The sequence below is a fragment of the Heterocephalus glaber genome, unplaced genomic scaffold (assembly GCF_053883595.1).
Source record: "Heterocephalus glaber isolate CG9 unplaced genomic scaffold, H.glaber_assembly_v1.0 deba00001444, whole genome shotgun sequence".
In the NCBI taxonomy this organism is placed as follows: Eukaryota; Metazoa; Chordata; class Mammalia; order Rodentia; family Bathyergidae; genus Heterocephalus; species Heterocephalus glaber.
The window spans coordinates 23,921,363-23,946,208 of NW_028258297.1; the positions used below are offsets into that span (position 1 = coordinate 23,921,363).

The window sequence follows — 24,846 nt, forward strand, 5'->3', positions numbered from 1 at the left end:
ACTATATTGAACAAGAGTGGTGATAGTGGATGTCCTTGTCTCGTTCCTGATTTTAGTGTGAAGGATTTCAGTTTTTGACCATTTAGTATGATATTGGCTGTTGGTTTTTCATAGATGGCTTCTATCATTTTGAGGTAGAGACCATCTATTCCAGTTTTTTGTAGAGTTTTTATCATAAATGCACGTTGGATTTTGTCAAGTGGTTTTTCTGCATCTATGGAGATAATCATATGGTTTTTGTCCTTGACTCTATTGATATAGTGTATTACATTGTATTGATTTTCATACATTGAACCATCCCTGCATCCCTGGGATGAATCCCACTTGATCAAGGTGTATGATCTTCTTGATGATCTTCTGCATTCTGTTTGCCAGTATCTTATTAAGGATTTTTGCATCTATGTTCATTAGTGAGATTGGCCTATAGTTCTCCTTTTCAGTTGGGTCTTTCTCTGCTTTGGGAATCAAGGTGATGCTTGCTTCCAGGAATGAATTTGGGAGTATTGCTTCCCTTTCAATTTCACTGAAGAGTTTAAGCAGTAGTGGCAGCAGTTCCTCTCTAAATGTCTTGTAGAATTCAGCAGTGAAGCCATCAGGGCCCGGGCTTTTCTTGGTTGATAAGTTTTTAATTACATTTTCAATTTCATTGGTTGATATTGGGTTGTTCAGAATTTTTAGGTCTTCTTCATTCAACTTTGATAATTCATATGTATCTAGGAATCTGTCCATTTCTTCTGTGTTGTCCATCTTATTGGCGTATAGGTTCTGGAAGTAGGTATTGATGATCCTCTGTATTTCTGCTGGGTCTGTTGTCATTTCACCCTTTTCATTCCTAATTAGGCAATTATTTTTGGAGGCAGATAATAGCATGAAAAACTACTGGTTTTTGTTTCTTCTTATTAGCAAATAAACACTGTGAACATCAAAGTAATGAGAGTACAACATAAAGGCTGTGGACAGATTGAGTCTAATGTACAATTCTACCTTCCCCATGCTAATTGCTCATCTCAGTTAAGGTGGCATCTTACTCAGGAATACTTTAAAGATTCTCTCAAGACAAGTTGAAGAAGTACATTCATGCAATAAATTTGACTGGGAATCTTCAGTAGGAGGTGGAGGCTATTCCAAGGACCCCTGCATGTCAGTGTTTTGTAATGACATTAGGAGATAAAAATGTAAGTGACGAGGCACAGTGAGCTGCAAACAGAATTATGTCTCTGTCCTTCATCCTTGATCACTTATGGGTGATCACAGTGCATGCCGGGCGCTTGCAAAGATGGATGCAGGGCCACTAGTCCTTTCCACTCCATGCACACATGAAGATTGCACTTTGATTTGTGGCTGTAGCCATAATTTGCAAAGCCTGTCACCATTTGCCACTTATAGTTAGCCCAAAGCTTTGTTGAGAAAGAGCTGTCCATTCCCGACCACTATACACCAGATTGATGTGTCAACTAAATTAATAACACTGGACTACTCATTATGCCAGGAAACATTTGCCCAATCTATAGCTGTCTCTTGATTTCTGTTTGCCTTCAGTATCTTCCTCTTGGTGCCAGGTAAAATGGCCATGGAAAGCACACTTATTTAATGGAGGATTGGCAAGATAAGCTGCATGTGGATGGAGGCAGAGGAGTCAAAACCAGGATGAAGTTGTGCAGGACAATAGAATCAGAAGGAAGGATCTGAGAGTGGTCGGGGTATGATAGAGCTATGTTAATTTTCTCTTTTGTTACTTTCACCATGCATTGACTTTGCATAATAGCTGGTGATGTGTTTACAAGTTCATTTGTAAATTTGAGAGAGTATTTAAATTTAATCCCATTATCATGTGAGTATCTGCTAGGTACCCTCGTTGGTTTTGCTGAAAGCTAATTCTTGCTGTGTGTTTGAGCCACTGATAGTTTCACTGTATATGGAACTGTATATGGAGTCAAGAACCTTCTTATGATAATACCTGCTTATCTGTCACAGAATAGGTAGACTAACTTTATTTGCAGCTGGGAGCCCTTTCATCCCAAGCCCTGTATACCCTAAGGTATATTTGAAAGCTTTTGTGCTTTGCTATAACCACTGGGCTTGTAGAAACTCGTGGGATAATATTTCCCATTGGAGAATAACCCAAATTCCCTTAGCTAGAAGTAATAACAAGAAAAATTAAACAGATATTTCTTTAAAGCAATAGCTATTTGAAGTGAATTATTCTGTCACTGGACTTCTTTTACTGTTTCTGTAGTTTTGTGTGAGCTGCTGGTAAATCTTGGAATAATTAATCTTTTTGTTGTCTCATGTTCCCACTCATTTTAATCCTTTTGGGCTGCTAGAAGAAAACACTATAAACTAGGTACCTCACAAACAATATAAATTTGGTTTTCACAGTTGTAGAGGCTGGGAAGTCCAAGACCAACGTGTCAGAAGATTTGCCGGTTGGCAATGGATTATTCTGGTTCATAGGTGGCCCTTTCTGGTCCCACATAAGATAGGAGGGTCAAGGCAACACTTTGACCCTTTTTTTAAAAGATGGGCACTAATCCCATTCATGAGGGTTCCACCCTTGTAACCTAATCACCTCCCATAAGAACCTACTGCCTAATAACATCACCTTAGGGAGTTAGAATTTCAACATATGATTTTAGTGGAAACCCAGATATTTAGATCATAACATGACCATAGTATAAAGACAGGTCTGAACAACAGTTCTTATGTTATAGGAGAAGTCCACAAAGAGGGGTTTATCCTGATCAGGGCCTGCAATGAGCACACATGATATAATTACTCTATCTATAAATTAATTTCTTCCCCCTTACCTGTTTATTCTTGGGGCCCCAACCTCCCTACTTTTCTGAATTCCATGGTTCTTAGAACAACTGTGTGTTCTAGCCAGTGGGGGGGGGCAGGATCAGTGCCACTTCACCCTTAGTAGAAAGAATCACCGCAAATAAGTGTGCATCTACTCCTTCCTTTTGAGTAGCCTGTGGGAAATGTGACAAGTTCAAGCCATAGGGACAAACAGCTCTGGCATAGCCAATGAACTGCAGCTCACCTCTCTGAATCAGGAGCTTTCACACCAGCTGGATGTTTCCCACCTGGTATTTTTTTCAGTAGTGGCTGCCCAAGAAATACTCAGCAATTTCTCAGCTATACAACAATATGTTCCTGAACCAAGAAATCACTATATAATTTTGTCTAAATGCCCAGTTTCCTTGTCTCATGTCACTGTATTTTGAAGCTTTAGCTGGGGGATAAAAAGGAACTGCCCCTTGGAGAGAGACACAATTTTATTAGCCTGGATTGTTATAAAATGGAAATGAATCATTGGTTAAGAGAGGTGGGCACAGATCAAGAAAAGAGATGCCATTACCCAGGAGGAAATCAGGGGGAAATGGACTGAGAGAAAGACAAGGCTGAGAGGGTGTTCATTTTGCAGTTTCAGATTCTTGTAGCTATAAGGTGGAAATAAAATATGGAGCTTGACATTTCAGAATGGCAGGTGGAATGCAGCTTAAAATGGGGGAAACTTGAAATGGCTTCTCCCTTGAAAGGAAGGAAAAAACAGAAGAGGCTCAAAATCACTAGAAGGGTGAAAGTTTAGTGCTTAGCCCAGTCCAACACCTGTGGCATTATGGGTAGGAGAGAAAGAACAATATTCTGTTTCTCTAGAATAAAGAATCACCTCTGTACTTAAATACCAGCAGTTTTAACATGTAGCTTAGATATACTCTTTGAGCCTTATTCTAACTTTCATATCTTATTATCAGAGCAAAAGTGACAGGAAAAACTAAATTGATAGACAGCGGCACTAATTAACAGTTACACATTTACATATGCTTCTTCCTTAAGGTGTCCACACTTTAGTGTCGCCCATCTTGAGGCCAGATAGGTGGCATTTTAGATTATTCACTCATACTGAATGATCCACATCCGCAACCAAGACATTCCAACCTTCTCCAACAATGGGAAGTGCACAGGCGGCACCGTGCGAGCACGTGCATGTGTTTGGCTACTCTGATAACAAAACCTAACTGCAACTGGCATGAGCCTGTGAGAATCTTGATTCTACTTTATGTGGCTCTTCACATGCTTTGCTGTAGAAATAGTAACATATTTCATTTTGAGGAGCTGTTTTAGGCTCTAGCCTTAAGGATTTCAGACAAGGAGAGTGCAAACCTGTGTTGACTTTCTCTGAATTCTAGGAGATTCTTTTAGAAAGTTGTTATAAATGTTTGCAATTCAGGTTTTTAAAATACATTTTATTGAAAATAAAAATATCTATAGGTACTATATGAAAAGATAAATAATGGACACAAACCTTTATATCCAGTTGGCTCAAAATCTCCACTACCATCTTTGGTTTGATTTCTCTCTCTCTCTTTTCTTTTACACCCTTACTGTTCTAGGACGAATCCTCTATGTTCTTCCAGTTTGGCCCATCAATTGAACAGCAAGCTTCTGTAATGCTCAACATCATGGAAGAATACGACTGGTACATCTTTTCTATTGTCACCACCTACTTCCCTGGCTACCAGGACTTTGTAAACAAGATCCGCAGTACCATTGAGAACAGCTTCGTGGGCTGGGAGCTAGAGGAAGTCCTCCTACTGGACATGTCCCTGGATGATGGAGATTCTAAGATCCAGAACCAGCTCAAGAAACTTCAGAGCCCCATCATTCTTCTTTACTGTACCAAGGAAGAAGCTACCTACATCTTTGAAGTGGCTAACTCAGTAGGGCTGACTGGCTATGGCTACACATGGATTGTGCCTAGTCTGGTGGCAGGGGATACAGACACAGTGCCCTCAGAGTTCCCTACTGGGCTCATCTCTGTATCATATGATGAATGGGACTATGGCCTGCCCGCCAGAGTGAGAGACGGGATTGCCATCATCACCACCGCTGCTTCCGACATGCTGTCTGAGCACAGCTTCATCCCTGAACCCAAAAGCAGTTGTTACAACACCCACGAGAAGAGAATCTACCAGTCAAATATGCTCAATAGGTGAGTGTGGAGCAGGGAGCCTGTGGTGATGAAGACCAGGGGACACCTTCACAGAGCAGGGTTGGGGGTTTGGAGACTGTGAAGAGCCTTTCAGGATGCAGCTGGTGGAGGGGTGGCCTTGGGCATGGCAGTTGGTCACGATGTCGGGAGCATTGCATTTCCAAACCTTGCTGTCTTGTGCTCTTGTCTACACAGCTCCCGGTTATTGAGCACTTATTACTCTAAGAGCTTGGCATGATTGACTTCATTTACTCCTCAAAAACCTCTATTAGTTGGGTTTAAAATTTGTTTCAGCTTCGCAATATAAGAGAACAAGGCTGTAAATTGTCCACAGTCCTGCTTGGAGTTGCACCTGGGCCTCTCTGATTCCTAAGCACTTGATCACCAGGAGAAGTATACTAGGCTTAAGGATGAGAGGGTGCAGTCCTCTTTCCTCGGGAATATTGCTGCATTGGGAGGGAAGAACAGATTACATGGACCTGTTAGCCTATGAAGAATGTTTTTCCCTTAAAGGAACAGACTTTATTTTTTATCTCCTTTGCTTCTCTATTCTCCATCTTTAAGAGTAAGACTACTGCTCTTTGTCTGGTTTGGTTAGCAAAGCCTCATATAATCCAGCCAGGGTAGGAGCGCATCCTCCTAGATGCATTAATTGACTGTGTGAGGTAGAAAATCCTATACTGTGTTTTTATGGTTTTATTATTTGTAGAAAATGGCTGTGTAGGCACACTGTAAAAACTCAAACAAAACAGAACACAAAGAAGAAAATTAAAATGACCTTAAATCCAGCTAACCACAGATAATGATTATTGAAATTTTTAGTGAATATCTTTCTAGACATCTCGCTGTGTATATAGTATGTCCATTCTGATCTCAATCTAATATTTCACATAAATGAAAATACCTGCATTTCAATACCAGACTTTCTTTTACTCAACAATATGTTCTGGGCATTCATTTTAAGTTTATTTTGAATTATATCAGAGAGAGAAAAAACTATTCAGAAAAACAATGCATACTCAGGTACCCTACACCTAGCTTCTGGGATTCTGAGAATGTTAAAATACATTTGTTGGGGCTGGGGATTTAGCTCAGTGGGTCTGCCGCCTGCCTTGCAAGCGCAAGGACCCAAGTTTGATCCCCAGTACCAAAAGAAATAATAAAAAATTAAAAAATAAAATAAAATACATTTGTTGGAGGTTTCAGTGGGTACCTGTGTGTACTTTTTAGCTCTGGGAGGGAGCTGGACTGCAGTCTCTAGACCTAGCTCTTTTTTTTTTTCTAAGTTCTTTTATTGGTACATTTTAGGTATACAATTCATTTACATTTATCATTGGGTGCTTGCACCTGTACGTGATGTATCTTGGTTCTTATTTTTTCCCCATTACCTGTGCGCCCTTCACCCCCTCCTCCCTTCTCTATTTACACACACATCATTCACAGTTTTTTTCTTTTCTCATAGTTTTTCCTTTCCCTCCTTTCCTTTCCCCTTCCCCTCCCTTCACCCCTTTGTCTTCGGACCTTTTTTCCTATTTCAAATTATCAGTTATTCATTTTAATCCTTTTAACTCTTGTTTACACTATCAGTTTCTCACACTAGTGAAACTATTCAGTATTTACACATGTCTGTCCTATTTATTTCACTTAAGAGTATGGCCTCGATATGCATCCATTTAGCTATAAATAACTCTAGTTTTTCATTCTTTATGTCTGAGTAATACTCCATTTTATAAAAAAACCACATCTTCTTTATCCAGTCTCCAGTTGATGGGTACTTGGGCTGTTTCCAAGCTTTAGCTATTACAAACTGTGCCACTATAAACATGGGTGCACATATATCACAGTGATATGATTCTTTTAATTCTTTTGGGAAGATACCCAGCAGGGGAATAGCTGGGTCAAATGGGACCTCTAGCCCTAGTTCTTTGAGGTATCTCCATACTGATTTCCACAGTGGTTACACCAGTCTCCACTCGCACCAACAATGCAGAAGGGTTCCTTTCTCCCCACAGCCCTGCCAGCATTTGTTATTGGTTGATTTCTTGGTAGCAGCCACTCTTTCTGGGGTGAGGTGGAATCTCAGTGTTGTTTTCATCTGCATCTCTTGAATGACCAGTGATGTTGAACATTTTTTCATATGTTTATTTGCTGCTTTTACTTGTTTGTCTGAGAAATGTCTGTTCATTTAAGATGCTCATTTTTGAATTGTCTAGACCCAGCTCTTAATGTAGGGTTGAAACTAAAACCAGCTTCAGTGTGGCTGTATCTGTGATCTGATCCCAATACTCTCCTGCCTTGAGCTTTCTGCTCTTCCACCATTCCCAGCTGTCACCCCTTGTTTGGTGCAGACTCTGGATTTTCCTTCTTCCTGTCCAGTAGCTCCATCTCAGGCTTCCTAGAACACTCCTCTTTTTTGCACATCCCTTAATTGTTGATGCTTCTCAGGGTTCTTGCCTAGACCCCCTTCTTCTCACATCCATTTTCAAGGGTATGATTAATGCCTATATATTGCTTAAGTTCATATCTCTGGCCAGACTCCCTTCTTGGGGCCTCACGTTTGTACTTTTCACCGTGACTAGGTATGCTTCCTTGGGTGCCACAGTCCCCTAGAACTTAGCATACCTAAAGCTGAACTGCTTATCCTTTCTTCTAAGACTTTTCCACCTTCTCCTGGCCAAATAGACACTGCCTGTAATGGATACATCCTATTTCCAGGTTGCCTGAAACAAAAATTCCCGAGATGTCCTGGATTCTGTATCCCTGGGACCTCATAGTCAGCTGTGCCGTTTTCTATGGACTTTAATCTCCCAATAGCAATGCTTTGGCTTGTTTTCATCTCTTCTGCCCTATCTACCTCAGTCCATCTCTTCCTACCTGCATTGCTGCAGGGCCTCTTAAATTACCTCCTGCCCTCAGCTCTGCTTCTTTCCAATCTACATTGCAGCCAGAGTGATCTAAAATGAAAATGTGATTTCATCATTTGCCTGCTTAATATCTTTCAGTGGCTTTTCATTGTTCCCATCATAAAGGCCAATCTCTTTAACATGGTTATTAAAGTCTTCCACATCATGGGCCCCGTCTGCCTTTCCAAAATTACCTGGTGCTAGTCTCTCATTTGAACATCATCTTCCTGCAGTACTGAACTGACTGTAGTATTTTGAAGATTCTATTCTCTCTCATTTCCAGCTCTTTCCTTTGTCTGTCTTGAATGTGTTCCCCAGCACACCCCTTCTCACCACTAGACACATGCCGGTGGTCCTTTACCTGGCTCATGTTGTTCCTCCTCAGGCTTCTGTCTTCGCATCACTTCTAATGAAGTCTTTGCTGAGCCTTGGACTAACAGTAGCCTGTTATATGCCTTCAATGCATCTTGTACTTTTCCAATAAAACCACTCCTCAAGCTATGATAATTTTGTGCTGTATTATCTCCCTTTCCTGCAAGTTCTGGGAGAGCAGTGGGCTTCCTGCCTTTCTCATTTCTCTGTCCTTATTCCCAGCACAGTGTGTAGCACAGAGAAGTGAATGAATGATATTCTCCGAGACTCAGTACACACCTGATCCACAGAAGGGACCCAAAGGGTCCCATTGAAAATTTACTGTTGCTTCAGTTCTGTAGATGCCTGCTTTCTTCCATTGCTGTTAGTGTTAAATTCAAATCTGATTTAGATTATTTCCTCAAGCATTGCTATTTAAAACCAAAGCTAACTATGAAGGAATGAATACTGGGACTAAAACACCTTCCAAACAACACAAATCAAAGGACTGTTACATTAAAGCCCTTGTATATGGTACAGGAATGCCTTTTTTTGTTTTATCTTAAAGCATCTTCTGGGTCAATAGCAATTGGAGGTATTATTATTATTATTATTATTATTATTATTATTGATCAGAGTGTCATGTTATCTCTGAAGCCTGGTTTCTAATCACATGCCTCTGAAACCGCCATAGGTTTTAACCTTTATTCCCATCTCTCTGAGGCCTGAGAGGCACTCAGTGGCAGTGGCCCATCAGCTAAGTACCTCTCTTCAGTGCTCTGAACCCTTTCCATAGAAATTACTGTCAAGAGGACCACACATGCCCAGCTCCGTCTACTCAAGTGTAGCCGCCCCAGAAGCAATAAGGACTGTGCATGGCAGAGTATCCATCCATCCTTAGGGACCAGTGTAGCTAGCCAGAGCAGGAGTCCAGCTATCCTTGATTTCTCCTCTGACTTCTCCACTAGACAAGAGATTTCTGTTGCAAATTCCTCTCCTGCTCAGTTCCCTGATTTCCTGGGGCATCTACCTGCCTTCGGGACACCTTCTTTTGAAGGTGTCCCCTCTCCCTGTGCTGTACCTGCATTCCTCACTCATCTCCATTGTAGCTTTCTTCTGCTTCTCCCCACTGCATCTTCCAATGGCTCTGAACTCCAATCCTTAGCTTCTCTTGGGGATTTCTAATATATTATTTTCTCAGGATACTGTTGGGCTTTGGGTTACTTATGGGGGTTCTGAAGAGGTACCCCAGGCTGGAGGTGTCATCAGTGGCACTCTACTCTGGGGACATTTGTGGAATTCAGTTAGACACTCTCCCAGCTCCTCCTGCTTATGATCCTCTGAAATCAGATTCTTTCTTCTTCAGAGCTCTGGTCACACCAGGGTCACTCTTTTAAATAACAAACCAAGCAACCACACCATTTAGCCACGGCAGGGAGTCTTTGCAAATAAAATTGCTGCAAATGGTTGGTTGTTCTATGAGGAAGACTTTTCCTTGGGATCTCTCAGCAACAGCAGAGGGAGGAAGGCTCCTAGGAGAAGCCGCCCAACCCCAGGAGGACAGTAGGGATACAGAGTCAGGAAAGAGGCTTCTCCTCTCATTATGAGGGGAGGTAGGATTCGCATTTGTATCTGACCAGATTGTGGATTTCTTTCCATACATGAGAAGTTCGTAAGTCTAGATTTTGGGGAAAAGAATAAGAGGTTATATGATATCCCTGAATCTCAAAGACACACATGTATTTGAAGTGACTCACTTTTAGCAACCAAAGCAATATTTTAAAAAATAAATTACATACATACAGTCTGAGTGGACCCTTAAAACACACTGTTTCAGATCATTGTTAAATGAGCATTATTTATGAAGTATTAATCCAAATTCCCTACTGATAACTTCCTCACTCTTTGAAGCTCGGCCAGCTGGAGACGTAGTGATTATTTCCAGATAGGCTTGGAGGTTGCTGGAGAAAGGAATTTACCATGAATGCACAAAAGGTATAACTCAGTTATATTTGAATTTCAGATAAACTAGGAGTATTTTTTAGTGTAAGTCCATCCCAAATATCGGGACATACTGGTTCAAAAAGAACTATTCTTTATCTGAAATATAAATTTAACAGAGCTTCTGTCTTTTTATTTGCTAAATCTGCCCATTCTAGTTTGTACATTAATAAGAAGTAATTTTCTGTTGCAAGTTTGTTATATTCATTTATTCCTTATTAGTAAATACAGTTAAATGCCCTACCATAGCGCAAGGCATGCTGAGAGAGATTTATTCCAACTGGGAACTTTATTTGATTGAAAGAGCTACAGAATTTCTTATGCCATATATCCCCTAAGTGAAAGATCTTTGTTCCTGAGAAAAATCTAAAAGTCTCTTGGTACCAAATGATCTAAAAATGTTTAGAAAGTGATCAAATCAGTTGTCCAAATCCATCTTTATGCTCATGAATGAGGGAGATGTTAGCTATTAGCACATGTCTATGTTTTTCCTGTATCACTTCCCTGGGAAGCAGCTAATGGTTATTTTCCTTCTCAATGTGCTCTCTGAAATTCTGATGGCCTGTTTCTGTCCCTCAGGTGATGGCACACCTGCCATGTATTTCTGGGTTCCTTTTCTGTCCTGAGAACCCAATGAGGCTGCTCTGTATTCAGAGCTACTTACGGAACTTGTAGGAAGAGCAGATGCTATTTGAAATAGATGGGTCTTAATATAGTCATCCTCCATGAATCTTGCCTAATTATTTTTCCCCAGTGTCCTCAGTTTTCCTACTCAACATTTGTTTTGCTTCCTCCTCCCACATGCTTCCTTCCCAGTGAAAAGCACCAGCTCAAAAGGCTGGAGCCCTCCTTCTGGCCCAGCTATTGAGGGACAGGGATCAAATAGTGGCTTTGAATAGGTGATGTGAAGAAAGGTGCTTAGCTGGGTTGTTCTTAGCATAGCTGTGATGAACATGATCTTGCTGCAATCTTGAGGCCAATTCTCTGTCCTTGGAACCACTGTGTTAGTTGTATTGTCCCCCGGGGATGCCCACTTGACTCATTTGGCCTAGAAAGTGCTGAGAGGTTAAGAATTATATGAAGAATTGAGTCAATTAGTTTTTAGACATGATGGGCAAGAGCTACTTGGTCATTATCCATGTCTCAGCCGTTATAAAATACTCAGAGTCCCAAGCATAGGCAGATTTATGGTAAGACAAATGTGCATGATAGGCTCACAAAACTTAATCGCATTTACATGTGAACCAGTCAAAAAGTTACCTGAATGCATAGTTACAAGTAGAATAGTTGGCATAGTTGCCCTTCACTTTGTTAAAGAAATGCACTGCAATCTAAGGAATGCTACATTTTCATACAGAATATTTCATAAAGCAAGACACACCTGTTTATGCAGGAAGGGAGAGACTGTATCTGTTCAGGACATATACACTGGGACAAATGAAGAATCCAACAACTATCCTAAAAGACACATTTAATGTTTATAATGCAAGCATAACAAAGCAGGCCTTGCCTGTGGGAGAATGATTGAGTATAAGGATTATTTGAACTCTTGTTTCCTCCAGGCTTTCACACTCATTTCAGCAAGTGATCATTGCTATTTCCCTTAAACTCAGACTTCGGATAGGCATTCACTAATGCTAAACACTGAGACCTCGATATGATTCTATCCTTGATTGCTATTTAATTCTAGGGGTGACTCACGAGCGATAAGCTTACCCATGGCATAACTTGTGTTTCTTCTTTCTTTTCTTTTTGCCTTGTCCTCCTTTTCTTTCTCTACCCCATTTGATGTTTCTGTTTTCCTTCTTCCTCCTTATATGATGGTTTATGGCTGGAGTAGAGGGCCAGGTAAAGAAAGAGCGAGTGGGCTGCAGAGTGCAGAGGGTGCACATCTGGGCTGGGGGAGATCACAGTGGTTCACGGCCTCAAAGAGGAAAGAAGCAAAATCAGAGCAGGGCAGTGTCCCTCCGCGGAGAAACCTGACAGACCTCATTTGGAGGAAGAGACTGCCTCAGAAAAGATGTGGTTTGGTGCAATGATGGGGGTTGAGAAGGGATCATGGAGTCTGTTCTCAGGAAACATACCCTGTTCACCCTGTTTAAGAGGGCAGCTTGTCCTTTCCACCCTCCCAAATTCTCGTGTGCCCTGTCTTGCTTTGCTTTTCTCTGTGACACTTACTTGACATATTGTCTGTGTTTTTAAATGTTTTGTTGCCTTTTTTCCTCTCAGTTGAATTCAAATTCCGTGAGGGTTTTAAAAAATTACTGTATTTCAAGCACAGTATCTGATAAGTAGGCACTTGATATATATTCAATGGATAAAAGCATGAGTGAAAAGACAAGAATCACTATTCACACTTTATGATTTAGGACACTAGAGGTCCAGGGGTCCCCAGCTTAGCTATGTGATGATAAGGTCTGCACTGCCTCTGCCTTGGGGTTCTGGATTTCAGCCCCTAACTGTGCAGCTCATTAACGAAGATTCAGAGAAAGCTCTCCCTCCCTTAGTGACAGAACACTGGGATCGGGAGAGTCTTCAGTGCTCACCTAAACTAGTGCTTTCAGTCTGCATCTTCTTAGTAAAGAGACAGTGGGATGAGGGGTCATACATACATGAAAACGCAAGCTCAGGATCACTCATCACAGAGCCAGGCAGGCACTGGCCCCAGATATCCTGATGGGGGTAGCAGAGGTTCCCCCTAAAGCACACTGCTTCTCGGCTACTGACCACATTCTCAGAAGGGTTGGTAAGCAGCTATGTCTCTGTGGTTAACCTTCGCCCTGGCCTAGCAATGTCCCCACGACTTCTGCTCCCTTGGTTCTTACTCAGACAAGGGTGCAAATTCACAGTTGATGGGAATCAAAGCTGATATTATTTAGGAATTGAGTGGGAGTCATTTCTCCATCTGCTCTCTCTTCCCACCAGAGGATAAAGGCTAGCTGAGAGGGGGGAAGGATGGAGGCGAGCTGCCAGAGAGCTAGAATGCTGTCTTTTATGCTTACAGGCCTGGGCTGAAGCCTCAGTGAGGGCTGGACCACAGCTTACCAAGGTCAGCTTAACAGACATGGACCTCTGGAGGGCAGAGATGCTTGGGTGGCTTCTGCATCTATGTGAGATCCTGCAGCCATTATAGATAGATGGTGGTTTGAAACCTTCTCTTGGCTTCCTCTCCACTGGCTCTTTCAGGGAATGCATAGGAGTCCATGTCCTGGAAAACATTCTCCAGGACCAGATGTGGCCAGTGAGGATTTGGAGAGAGTGGGACATTCAGGATGACTGCTAAAATGTTTGAAACGGCACTGCAGATGGGACCTGGGTAGAAGCCAGGGGAAAGCAAGGGCAGGACCTGGGGATGAGGACCCTTCTCTCACCTTTCAGGGTTTTATTGTGGTCAGTCCTCTTCCTGGAGGGTCTGGGGTGGGGGTGGGAGTTAGCTCAACCAGACTGGCACCAGTGCCCTAGCTGGTTTGGCTGGTCACACATGAAGGAACTGCCGCTGACAGATTAGAGCGCCCTGCTGCTCCAATCTGTTCCCTCTTGTCCAGCTTCCAGCAGCAGCAGCCGGCCGGGGGCTGCCTACAGCCTGCCTCACTGCTCAGGCTGCTTCTGTTCTTCATTCATTACTGCTTCACACCCACCCCCTTTCTTTCTCTATTCTTTTCCATCTCTATAGAGTGTTCTGTTCATTGATCTTTTGCTGCCCCTCTCTTCTTTAAGCCAGCTTCCACTTAAAAGTTTTAAAGCTTTTCCTGCCTTTGGCTTTCTATGTACATAAGTGACCATATGTGTAAGTCTTACATGCACACACCCAGATTCACGGTGCATGTATTACACATGCAGACAGCACCTGTGTTTGTATGTGAATTTACATATGTCAAACAAAGTAGAACATTATTAAGAAAACTGGATAAAACAGTTTGCATGTTATATTTCCCCACTTTTTCCTATGGCCAAGAACATTCAGGTGTTTACTTGGGAAGGATCTAATACAAGATAGAAGTTGTGATGAGCCCTTTAAAACTAATTATCTAGAATTGATTCTGATGAAGATCAAGCTATTTCCTTCTGATGTAATTCTAGTTTTTAAAGTCTTGATGGCTGTAAGGAAGGTAGATGTATAACCTCAGCCCATCTATTGTTTGGATTTAGTAGTCAAGTGTCTGTATTTATTTCAGAGAAATCACTCTGTGACAATATCATACTCATTCTAAGTGGTCCTTTCCACAGTTGCCTGAAAGAGATTACAGACAGAACCCGGATGAGGTTATGTGTCAAGATACATTTAATGTTGGACATAAAACCTGGTGGTCAAAAAACTTCAGGTTGTTCATTATTTCGGCTAATTGTGATAATAATTAAAGTGAGCAATTCTTACAGATGATCTTCATGTATATTATCTCACTAAATCAATAAAACAAATCTCAGAGAGCTTTTTATTCATGGCATGGATGGGCTGTGGACATCAACAGAGAAAACTCAGGTACTGGTTTTTTACTCATTTTCCCAGCAGCATTTCCAGACACTCTCACCTACAAGTTTTGTTCCTCCTTGAACAAAAACCTACCAAGGACTTTTACTGAGACATGAATAGCACAATAGAAAGCTGTTGTAATATAGTTAATTATTACACTGATTTTACAAATGCATAGAATTTCCCTCATTATTGTCCATGTAGAGGAAAAGGCATGTGTGCGTATGAGTGTGAGTGTGTGCACATGTGTGGGAGTGTATTATAGACCATGACTGAAAATACGGGCCCAGAGGGTACACAGGGCCATGATTCGCATTCCTGTATCACCACATCTCATATGTGATGAGTCACACACGGACCCTGGCTTTTACCTGGGGAACGGTCGCACAGTCAACTACCCGATCTTCCTAGCACGTGACCAGCAATGAAGAAAGCAGGAAACAGCTCTGAGCTGAGATCACTCCCGCAAAATTCGTGCCCTGAAATGAAAGTGGTTTAACTTAGAACTCAGTTACTTCTGTTTTTCTTTTATTTATTTATTTTTTTGTTTGTTTGTTTGTTTGGTACCGGGGATAGAACTTGGGACCTTGTGCTTGCAAGGCAAGCACCAGAACCACTGAGCTAAATCCCCGGCCCTACTTCTTTTTTATACATACTTCTAGGTAGCATTTGGGGCAGTGGCACTCTATGGTGAAGAGCACCAGTTGCCCAATTTAAACAAAATACATAAGCGTATTTAGGGCAATCTGTCCCAAGACGGTATGGTCTCTGAATGATTCCTGGGCTCAGATTCCTGCTAGCTTTCTATTCCTTTATTCTTGGATGTGGTCTTCATCTCTGTGACCAAGATGGATGCTGTAACTCCAGTTTCAAGCAGATTGGTGTTAGAAAGGGGGAAAGGCCCAGTCCTTTGTTTTAAGATGATTCCCCAGAAGTGTTACACTTTCATTCAAGGCCATTGGTCAGGAATTAGTTGATGGCCACAGCTTGCTGCCAGGGAAATGCAGAAGTTTAGTTTATTTTTTAACCTGGGCAATATGCCCAATTAAAAAATCAGAGTTCTGTTCACTCAGGGGATCATCAAGCCATATTTCTGGTAAGTAATGAACACTCTCTAATGTACATGTTTGATTTCCCAGGAAACAATAGTTTAGAAATGACAAAATGGTTATGGAAATCAGGTAGACAGGTTGACAGTATTAGTAAACGACAACTAGAGTGGAGACAGGTAGATATCAGAAAAACCCAGTTGAAGACCTTGAAGAGCACGGTGCTCTAAGACCATTTGGGTGAAAACTGTCATATACTCCCAGGAAGTGTAAACCTCTTTAAAGAATCCTTGCCTGGCAAAATAGCATGGACATTGTTAAGTCATCAGTAAAAGTTTAAATTATATTGATTATCCTTGGTTTAAGAACCAGAGATCTCTATAATACCTTTTGAAATTTTCCACTAGAAGGCTCCCTATAGTAATAATAAAAAGGGGCTTGGTATTTAGAAATGGTAAGCTTCAGCAATTTAGAAAGCTTATTTGAATAAGGGTTATTGAATATATAACATATGGCAAATGCTTTATGTAGCAACATTAATCTTAAAAGTAATGGAGAAGGTTGTTATTGTCTCCATTTTTCAGATAAAGAAACTGAGACACAGAAAATTTAAGGCATTTCCCCACTTGCTGCACAGATGAATTTGGGTTTCAAACTCAAATCTTTATGCAGTTCAGGTGCATTCAGGTGCCCACCCTGAGAACTGTCTGCTGTGTGGAAGAGGCGGAGTTAATTAGGCATGAACACATTATTACACACAGGACAGAGTGGCTTTGTAATAAAGAGTTTTCTTGTTTGGATTCTCTGCTCAATTCTTGCCCATGTTAACCTCAGACCAACCTATGTTAAACTCAGAGTCAGCCTGGGAGAGCACGCAGCGCGCGCGCACACACACACACACACACACATTGAGGATGTCCGCACTGAGCCTGCTAATTTCACTGTCTGTCACCAACTGTGTCTTGCTATGATTTTGCTGATGCCTTCCTTTTCCCATTGGAAAGGGTGGTTTATTTTTCGTTATCCTATTCCTGTATATATGATGTCTGTATCCCATATGTGGAAAACCATGTGTAGTTTTCTCATACCTGAAAGTCATGGAACCAAAGTGGATGTGGCAATTCTGTTCTAAAATCTTCCAAGGTTCAGTGAGGTTACAAGCACACTGAAAATCCTGTCAGGGACATGCGGTAAAACAAAGCAAGACCTTGGCCTCTGTCATGAGTTACAAATGTCCTCCAGGGCCACTCTTCAGGTTTGACAGGTTAGGTAAGTTTGGATTTGTTTAAAGCCTATACTCAGCCAGAGATTGGAGAAAATAAGAAAATATTTTTAAAATGTTGCTGGGAGTGAAAGAAATGTGACTTCTGGGGGCCACTTTTCTATAGCTCACAAAACTACACTCATTCTCAGTTCACTTGGTGACACTTCCAGTCGGTGTTTGGACTCCCTGCTCTGTACTGAGCACTGTGTGAGGCACGGGGACACCGCAGTGCACAGCATCCCTTTTATTGGCCTCACAGGGGCAGGGCATCCGCAGAAAGGCTCCTTTACTTTGCACGTTTGGACTTATTTTTCTTAAAACATGAAGTGAATTGCCTAAGAGGCTGGTGCCGAAGCTTAAGGAACAAGTATGAGAATTTCAGAATATAGTGGCTAAGTGAAGCATGGTGGTGCACGCCTGTAATCACCTGTAATCTCAGCACTCTGAGAGGCTCAGGCAGGAGGTTCACAAGCTGGAGTACAGTCTGGGGAACTCAGGGAGACCTTGCATCAAAATTAAAAACAAATGAAAAGGGGCTGGTAATACAGCTCAGTGGGAAGGCTGTTGAGTTCACTTCCCAGTACCCCCCCCCCAAAAAAAGTTGGCTAAAACTATCAAGCATTTCCTGGTACTTCTGACAGAGGCCAGAAAGAATCGTTTCTGATTGAGACAAAGGTGTGGAGTGAAAGAAGAGGAAAGAATCATTCCCATACCTCTGATTGTAGTTTATTCTTTGATCTCATTGTCACAGATTATTAGCCACCTGCAAACTCAAAACTTGGTGAAAGAACGTTTTCCCGGGATACATTAGAGTTCCCTCCCCCATGCACACACGCACTCTGTGTGCTCGCTCACCACGAGCTTAAAAATAGGAGCGCTGGGGTTGCCATGACTACCAGTGCTACTCAGCAGCCTTCCTCTTCCCTTTGATGTGATTTCTCTTTAGAACAGGATTTAGTGAGAATCTGGCTCAGAGCGGCCTCTAGCGGCTCAATTCTTTGGGGTGCGCTTCCTTCCTTCCTTAAACCACCAAAGCCAGACTGAAAGCTTGCATGCTGTGGATCATTCTCCAGGTGATCAGCTGTTCCCAGCACGTTTCTCATCGGCCGCACGCGATTGGTAGCTACTATGTGCATGAAGCCATGGGGACAGTCCAGGTGCTCAGCAGCTCGCTGGCAGAGGGGACTCGATCCCACAAACCTTTACAGGGCAGTAGGAGAGACTGGGTGATGGCGGTAAGAGTGGTCACTGAAGTAACCAGATGAAACGGCTTTTTTCTATGATCATCAGAAGTTAACGTTCTTTGTTTTTCGATGTCTTCTACAATGTTGTCACCTGCTAATGCTGTCCCCAGCAGCTCAGGGGAGTATTGACATGCTGACTTCTTTCATGCTGCCATCAAGGTCTTCCGTTCTCTGTTTTCAGTTCCTGTGTCATTGCTTCTCGGTCCCAACTATGTGGTCGAGTCTCCAGGGAAGCTTTGTGAAGAGCCTAAGGCCCCACCCAGTACTCTTTCTGATTTAGTTGGACTGGAAGGGAGTAAGGGCTGGGAGTGGATGTGGAGACATATTAAAACCTCCTTAGTTGAGAGTAAAGGGTGGTGAGGGGTTGCAAGTCACTGTTGTCAACTCTGCTACACTTTGTGTAGCTCCAGTGAAGAAACTAGGATAAAGCCAGCACGTAATAGCATTCACATAAGTTTAAACACAGTGCTCCTGAAAGTACTCCTCCAATCCGTTCTCTCCTGATGACCAGTTTAAAAATTGTGAGCCCTGTAAGTGCTATGAGCTTCAGATCCTGGGAAGGGTATAGTAAAGGAACATTTCATCAGCCCCGATCCTCTTGTAGGCAGGTGGTTATGCTTTCCTCATATGGTTTTTACCTTCTCGTGCTGACACTTCTGTGTCTGTTTTATACAGAGAGATGAGTTTCTATCACTAAAGCTGGCAACATGAGCATCAAAACAAATTTGACTTTAAATGACATTTCAATTCCCCTGCACATAGATTACAAACCCAAAAGAAACAGAACTTTAAAGCTTCTGATTTGATGTGTGCTGGCCTTGATAAGAAATTGATGCTTTACTAAATTTTGGAACACACAAGTGGTTTTAAAGTGAAAGTTATTAGCCCTAGAAAATGATGTTCTTTGTATTACTACACTGTTATTATATTTAATGGAATTGCTCCCCAAAGTACTACAGAATGAAAGGGAAAACAGTGTTTAGAATGAGGAAGAAACAGGAGGGTGAGGGCTAAGGTAAGAAAAGAAATGTTGGGCTGTCCTTATTTTATATCTCCTCTCCTGGAGACAGGCAGGTCCTCTGTCGGGAGTCAGTTGAGTTGAGTCGGTCTTGGTAATGTTCTGGCAGAGGCTTCTAGGTACTTTTATAATGTATGGCATTTTTACAGTTCTGACTTGGCAATGTCAGCTATGAGCAAGCAAGGCTGTGGCTCAGATTTGGAACTGTACTAAGGAATACAATTAAGGAATATTGTATTTTCCAGAATAGGATAATGTAATCTATCTGAATCAAGACAGGAAACTTTATGTTTGTCCAAAGGAATAAGGAGAGAAAGAAATGCCACATTATTGTTAAAGTTGTTAGTGATTCGTAGCAGAGAAGCATGGCAGAGCCCCCAGTCACACTTACCAAGGAGGTGGTTATTAGGTCATTGCTATCATTGCTTTACCTAGTCTTCCACCCACCTCGCCATTTCTCCCACACATAGTACATCACAAAGGCACCTGGATGAACAGGCAGCGTTTTGCATCAAATCCCTAAGGCCATCAGATTTTGGCTTTGTGAAACGAGCAGGAGGGAATGACTCCAGATTCCACTTAAGCTTTCTGGCATCCTTCACCAATAGCATGAGAAGAGGGAAGAATTAATTACTCTTAAGTAAGATTTATTAATTGCTACACAATGCATGTTCTTCCTTTGGACTCAACCAGGCATTTCTTGTATAGCATATTGTACTATTGAGCTGGCTCTTCAGGATTTTATTGAAAATATCTCACACAGGCCTTCACCCTCATTTGACATGGGCCCAATGACTGGTGCTGTAAACAGAATTATGCATTTAGCCATTTAATTTTAAGTATATAGAAGTTTTTTTGAATTTATATCAGGGACACACAAGGCAATCCCGACTCCTGTACTAGAGGTTAAGGATAGTTGAAAGGGGACATGGTAACTACGTTGTACTCTCAAACAATTATAGACCTGGGAATTTTAGAGGCCAGAAGCCTGTGGTCATTCTTAATGCTCCTTACGCTTTACAGGGATTTCCTTTCCCTTGCTGGCATTATTTTCATTTTGACTGAAATGATGTCACCCTCACTATAACCTGGCCAATTGGTGTTGTCCTGAAAGTCAGGCAGGATGGAGAAGAGGCACAGTAGTTAATCTGAGCAGAGCAGGGCCCTCATGGGCCATCGTACTTGCAGGTTGAATCAAAGGGATGACCTCAAAATGCCATCTGTCCTCCTGAAGGAGCAGAGGGGACATCCAAGTATTGTGTGGTCACCTGGTATTTCTTTTCTTTCTTTTCTGTGGGAAATGGTAGCTATGTGCTTCAGTGTGAGGGAAACTGAGAAATGCTTCTTTTTCTATTGCAAAAGTGCAATTGAGATGTTGAAAAGACACCAAGTACTGCATTTGATTCCAGCTTGGAGATCTTTCGGGTCTTGTCTAAGGTACACAAATGCTAAGTCTGTCAGTCTGTCACTCCTGTCAGTGACACGTGCTTCAGATTGAGGTGATATTTTCCAAAAAAAAAAAAAAGAAAGAAAGAAAGAAAAGAATTCTATGCCTTCCATTTCTTCTGAGCCCTGGGAAAGCATCCTACTTCTCCGTACTTGGTTTTACCAGCTGTTATTCTGGTTATTAGTAAGCAGCAGGGAAATATGCCTATAAAAAACCAGAAATAGACAGGAGGCAAAGGAACAGGACATATCTGAGAGGAAGCAGACACTCCAGAAATGGATAAGATCTGGGTGAGGTGCTGCAGTGCCTAGGTGACGAGCCCCTGACGAGAGTCCCACAACATGCCCTTGGTCCAGCCTACACCAGCCCATTCTCATGCAACAGAGATGCTGCTGGAGAAGGAACAGCCTAGTGGCAGGAGAGCAGGCTGCCTTGGCTTTTGTGAGTTTAATTTAAGTATCAGAAGGTTGTCTCTTTGAAGGAATGCATTCAAAATTCCTCAAACATAGGACTAAGAACCATGGCCTGAGCAGACATCAGTTCCAAAAGCCCCAACAAGCACCTTCTAGGAAACTGATATCTGATAGTTGCATTAGAGGATGGACACCCCATTATGTTGACACCTGTATTTTTCTTGATGGACACATTGTCGCTGCAGACCTCAAAGTGGCAAAAGGAGTCTTTCTCAAATCAAGTTGGATATGAGGAAGAAATTTCAGTCTGTGCCTTCGAATCAAATGCAATTTGAGTATGCTACAAATAATAAAGAATTTGTTATGTATATCTGAAAACTAATTTTTCCACAAATCTCTCATGGCTCCTTTTAATTCACTGGCTGAGTTCCACACTCCTTAGGAAAGCATGCTTGGATATCTGGTCCTACTCTTCATGACCAGGCTTATCTTATCTAACTGGCACTTTCTTAAAACTCCCCACCTTACAGCCGCACATGTACCTTGTGATGTTGCAACATCAAATGACACGACTGAGCACTCTTTAAACATGACTGTCTTTTAGCACTCCTTGTGTTGGTTTGCGTGGGCTATTTTCTATCACAGTGTTCCTCTCTTTCAATTCCTGGGGAAGGACATGGATGTCCTTTAAGATCTATCTCAAGTGTCACCTCCTCCGTGAAGCCTTCTCTGACAATACTTGCCAGACTTCCTCAGCACTCCTTTTGGGCTCCCACAGACCTTTGTTCATACCTCTGATATAGCACATAGATGTCCAAATGGTTCAAAAACTATATATCTGGGAAGATTTAAGGCTTGGAACATCTCATTCATATTTGTAGCCACCCTAGAACTCAGTCCACAGTAGACACAGCTATTTTTTATTGAATGAAAATGTGAATGTATCAATAAAGACATGAAAAGTAGGGTTTGTACATGTGGAATGAGAAGCTTATCACTCTTTTTAAAGACTAAATAAGCTGTCTTTCCTGTATGAAGGTGATTTTTCAGACTCTTTGGCAGAAATATGTAAACTTTGAATTAATTCTCAACGTTTACTTTATGTGTGTTGAGTGTTTTCATGGTCCTATAATTTATAATTAGCAGTGCATATTTGAAATTGATTCCTCACCGCTTTTCATGCAATCTGTAAATGCAAGCAGTCAGACTCCCTGCACTCCTGCGTGATGCTCCTGTGTTAGGTCATTCTCTACTCTTCACTTCCATAATCAGCACCCTCATTAGATTTCAATAACAAGCTAATCTGGATTCCCTATCTGTACTATCACAAAAATCATTTTATCCACTATCAGTTTGACACTTTTCAAAATATCATTTGAATCATTTTACTCAAATGATTAAGGACCTACAGGGACTTCATTTAACAAATTGAAACTTAGCATGGCAATCATCCTTTCTGGATATCATCAACTGGGGCTCAAATTGCTTTCCAAACAAAACACTTCTAGGCACATTCCCTCTTTATTTACCATCCAGCCAAAGCAGTTGGGAAGAGCATTCTGCTGGAAGGTAGGAGAGCATAGCATTTGCTATTCCCAGGTTTGTTACTAATTAGCTGAGTTACCTTGGGCAGGCAAGTCATTTACCTATTTTCAGACTCTGACTTTGTCTTTCAGACTTTATTTGTCAAATAATGTCAGGAGACATGCTTGCGTGGAAAAAAGAAATTTGGAAGAAATGAGTCCTACTTTGCTTCTGATTCTGAAGCTCTTTGATTATATAAAGGATTGAACTTGAGTTTCCTTGCAACCCTGCTATCAATGAAATCAATAGGCTTGAATCCAGAACCTCAGCCTCATTCATACTGCACCATTATACTGCAGCCCCCCACACCCTGAAAGGGCAATGGAGATTAAGGGCCCCAGTGTCTGTCTGCTTCTTACATGGGTATGTACAACACCAGGCACAGTATTTTTGGATTGGTTTTAGTTTTTCATTCAGCCAAGCTTTTGATTCACTTGATAAAGAAAACTAAATAGGCTAGATTTGATTTTCTTTGATTGAAAAGATTTATTTTATATTCTTCCTGCCTCAGCGAATGCTAACATGCAGTTATTCACAGTCTAGTTACTCAATTCTGGGCTGTCTGAATTCTTGATTCTGCCTTCCTTTCCTTGGGCCTAATTTTCATCAGAGTTGTGACTTTTTAAAAAACACCACCTCAAGGTGACACGGGGTGAAAGTCAGGACATGGAGCTCAAACCACAGTATGTCATATCTGCTAGGTTCTGCTGACTGAGCTGTGCAGCATGCTCAAGGTTGGATTTTCATGATAGACTCCCATAAACACGTCCTCCACCACTCTTCTCCACTGCACAAGGTGGGAGGAAGGGCAGAGCTATCCATCCAGTTGTTACAGTTGTTCATCATTTTTATTGTTTCCTTTCCTTCATCCCCTTCATGTCTTTGTCACTATCTCATCACTGACACCCACAGCATAGAGGAGGAGAGATTGATTTTGGCTCACTGTTACAGTTCCTGGTCTGCTGGCTCCAAGGCAGAAAATGCTTGATGGAAGGGATGGGGCGGGGGGTGGGGGTGGGGAGGAAAGCTGCTTTCACACGGGGTGGCCAAGAAGCAGAGAGAGAGAGAAGGGAGGACCCAGGGAGGGAGATAGGCAGCTCCCAGTCATGTCTTTGGTGACTCACCTCTCCCAATCAGACCCCTCTTCCTAACAGCAGGCTTAGCTATGGATTCATCCATGGAATAAACCACCAGGGAGTACATTGCCCTGAGATCCAATTGACTTTCATACACCTGAGAATTTCGAGGATCATTTTAGATCTAAACCATAACACTTCACTTAATTTTCTAATATTACTACTTCTATAGCAAAATACACCCCAGATCTGCCCACTTCTTTCCATTTTCCCTATGGTTCTTGTTAAATCTCAGGTGTGTGTCTTCTCTGACTGGACTGTGATCTCCATGTTGGCAGGGTTTGTCTGTTTCACTCCTTTTAGTTGCATTTTCAGTGCTTAGAGCTGTCATTGGCTCAGTAAAGGCAACATATCTGTTTGGTGAGTGAATGAAATAACTTAAGCTATTGTGAAATTAAGATCGGCTGACCTACAGACTTGATGTCCTCTGTGATTTGGGGTTATCTGTTCTTTAAGACTTTGCACCAGGTTCTGTTCTTATATTCTTTACATTTCCAGAAAAGAGCACAGTAACGTAGTGTGCACAGAGCTGTATTCAGTAGGAAGGATAACATAACAGGAGAGACACAATGTGATTTCCTTCGCGGGTTTAGAGCGAGAAACAAAACCTGCCTATACAAATCTGTTGGGTAAAAGTAAAAGCTAGAATATAACTGAAGGTTTCAAATGAGTAGTACAATTCATATGCTACAGTACAGGGGCATAGTCTGTCTAGGCTGAAACAGCCCTGAAACATCTTAGAGAAATTTGAAGACAGTGGTACTTGACCTAGATTTTGGAGAATATAAAATATACAGGTCTGAGAGAAGGTGGTATGTCTCCGTGTGGGAATAATAGCATGAACAAAGACTTGGACTTGAAATTTGACACTAAATCATCATGGGAAAGTTATATTGGGATTAAGTTACCTGAATGGAATTGTGGACAATAACGGGAGATAAGTGCTTGGGTTACAGTGGGGACAAAGTC

At 41.8% G+C, this 24,846-nt stretch overlaps 1 protein-coding gene across 6 annotated transcripts in view; it reads left to right on the forward strand.

The window, feature by feature from the left end:
* Grin2b (glutamate ionotropic receptor NMDA type subunit 2B) overlaps nt 1-24,846 on the forward strand; it is a 461,196-nt gene that overhangs the window by 241,952 nt on the left and 194,398 nt on the right. For 5 of the 6 annotated variants that reach the window (XM_004845843.3, XM_021259153.2, XM_004845844.3 and 2 more), the window contains one exon: nt 4,398-4,996. In XM_004845843.3, coding sequence (XP_004845900.1) covers nt 4,398-4,996 — 599 coding nt within the window. Of the gene's footprint in view, nt 1-4,397; nt 5,001-24,846 lie in introns of those variants that run through there. The other variant, XM_087214070.1, reaches the window with a different exon arrangement.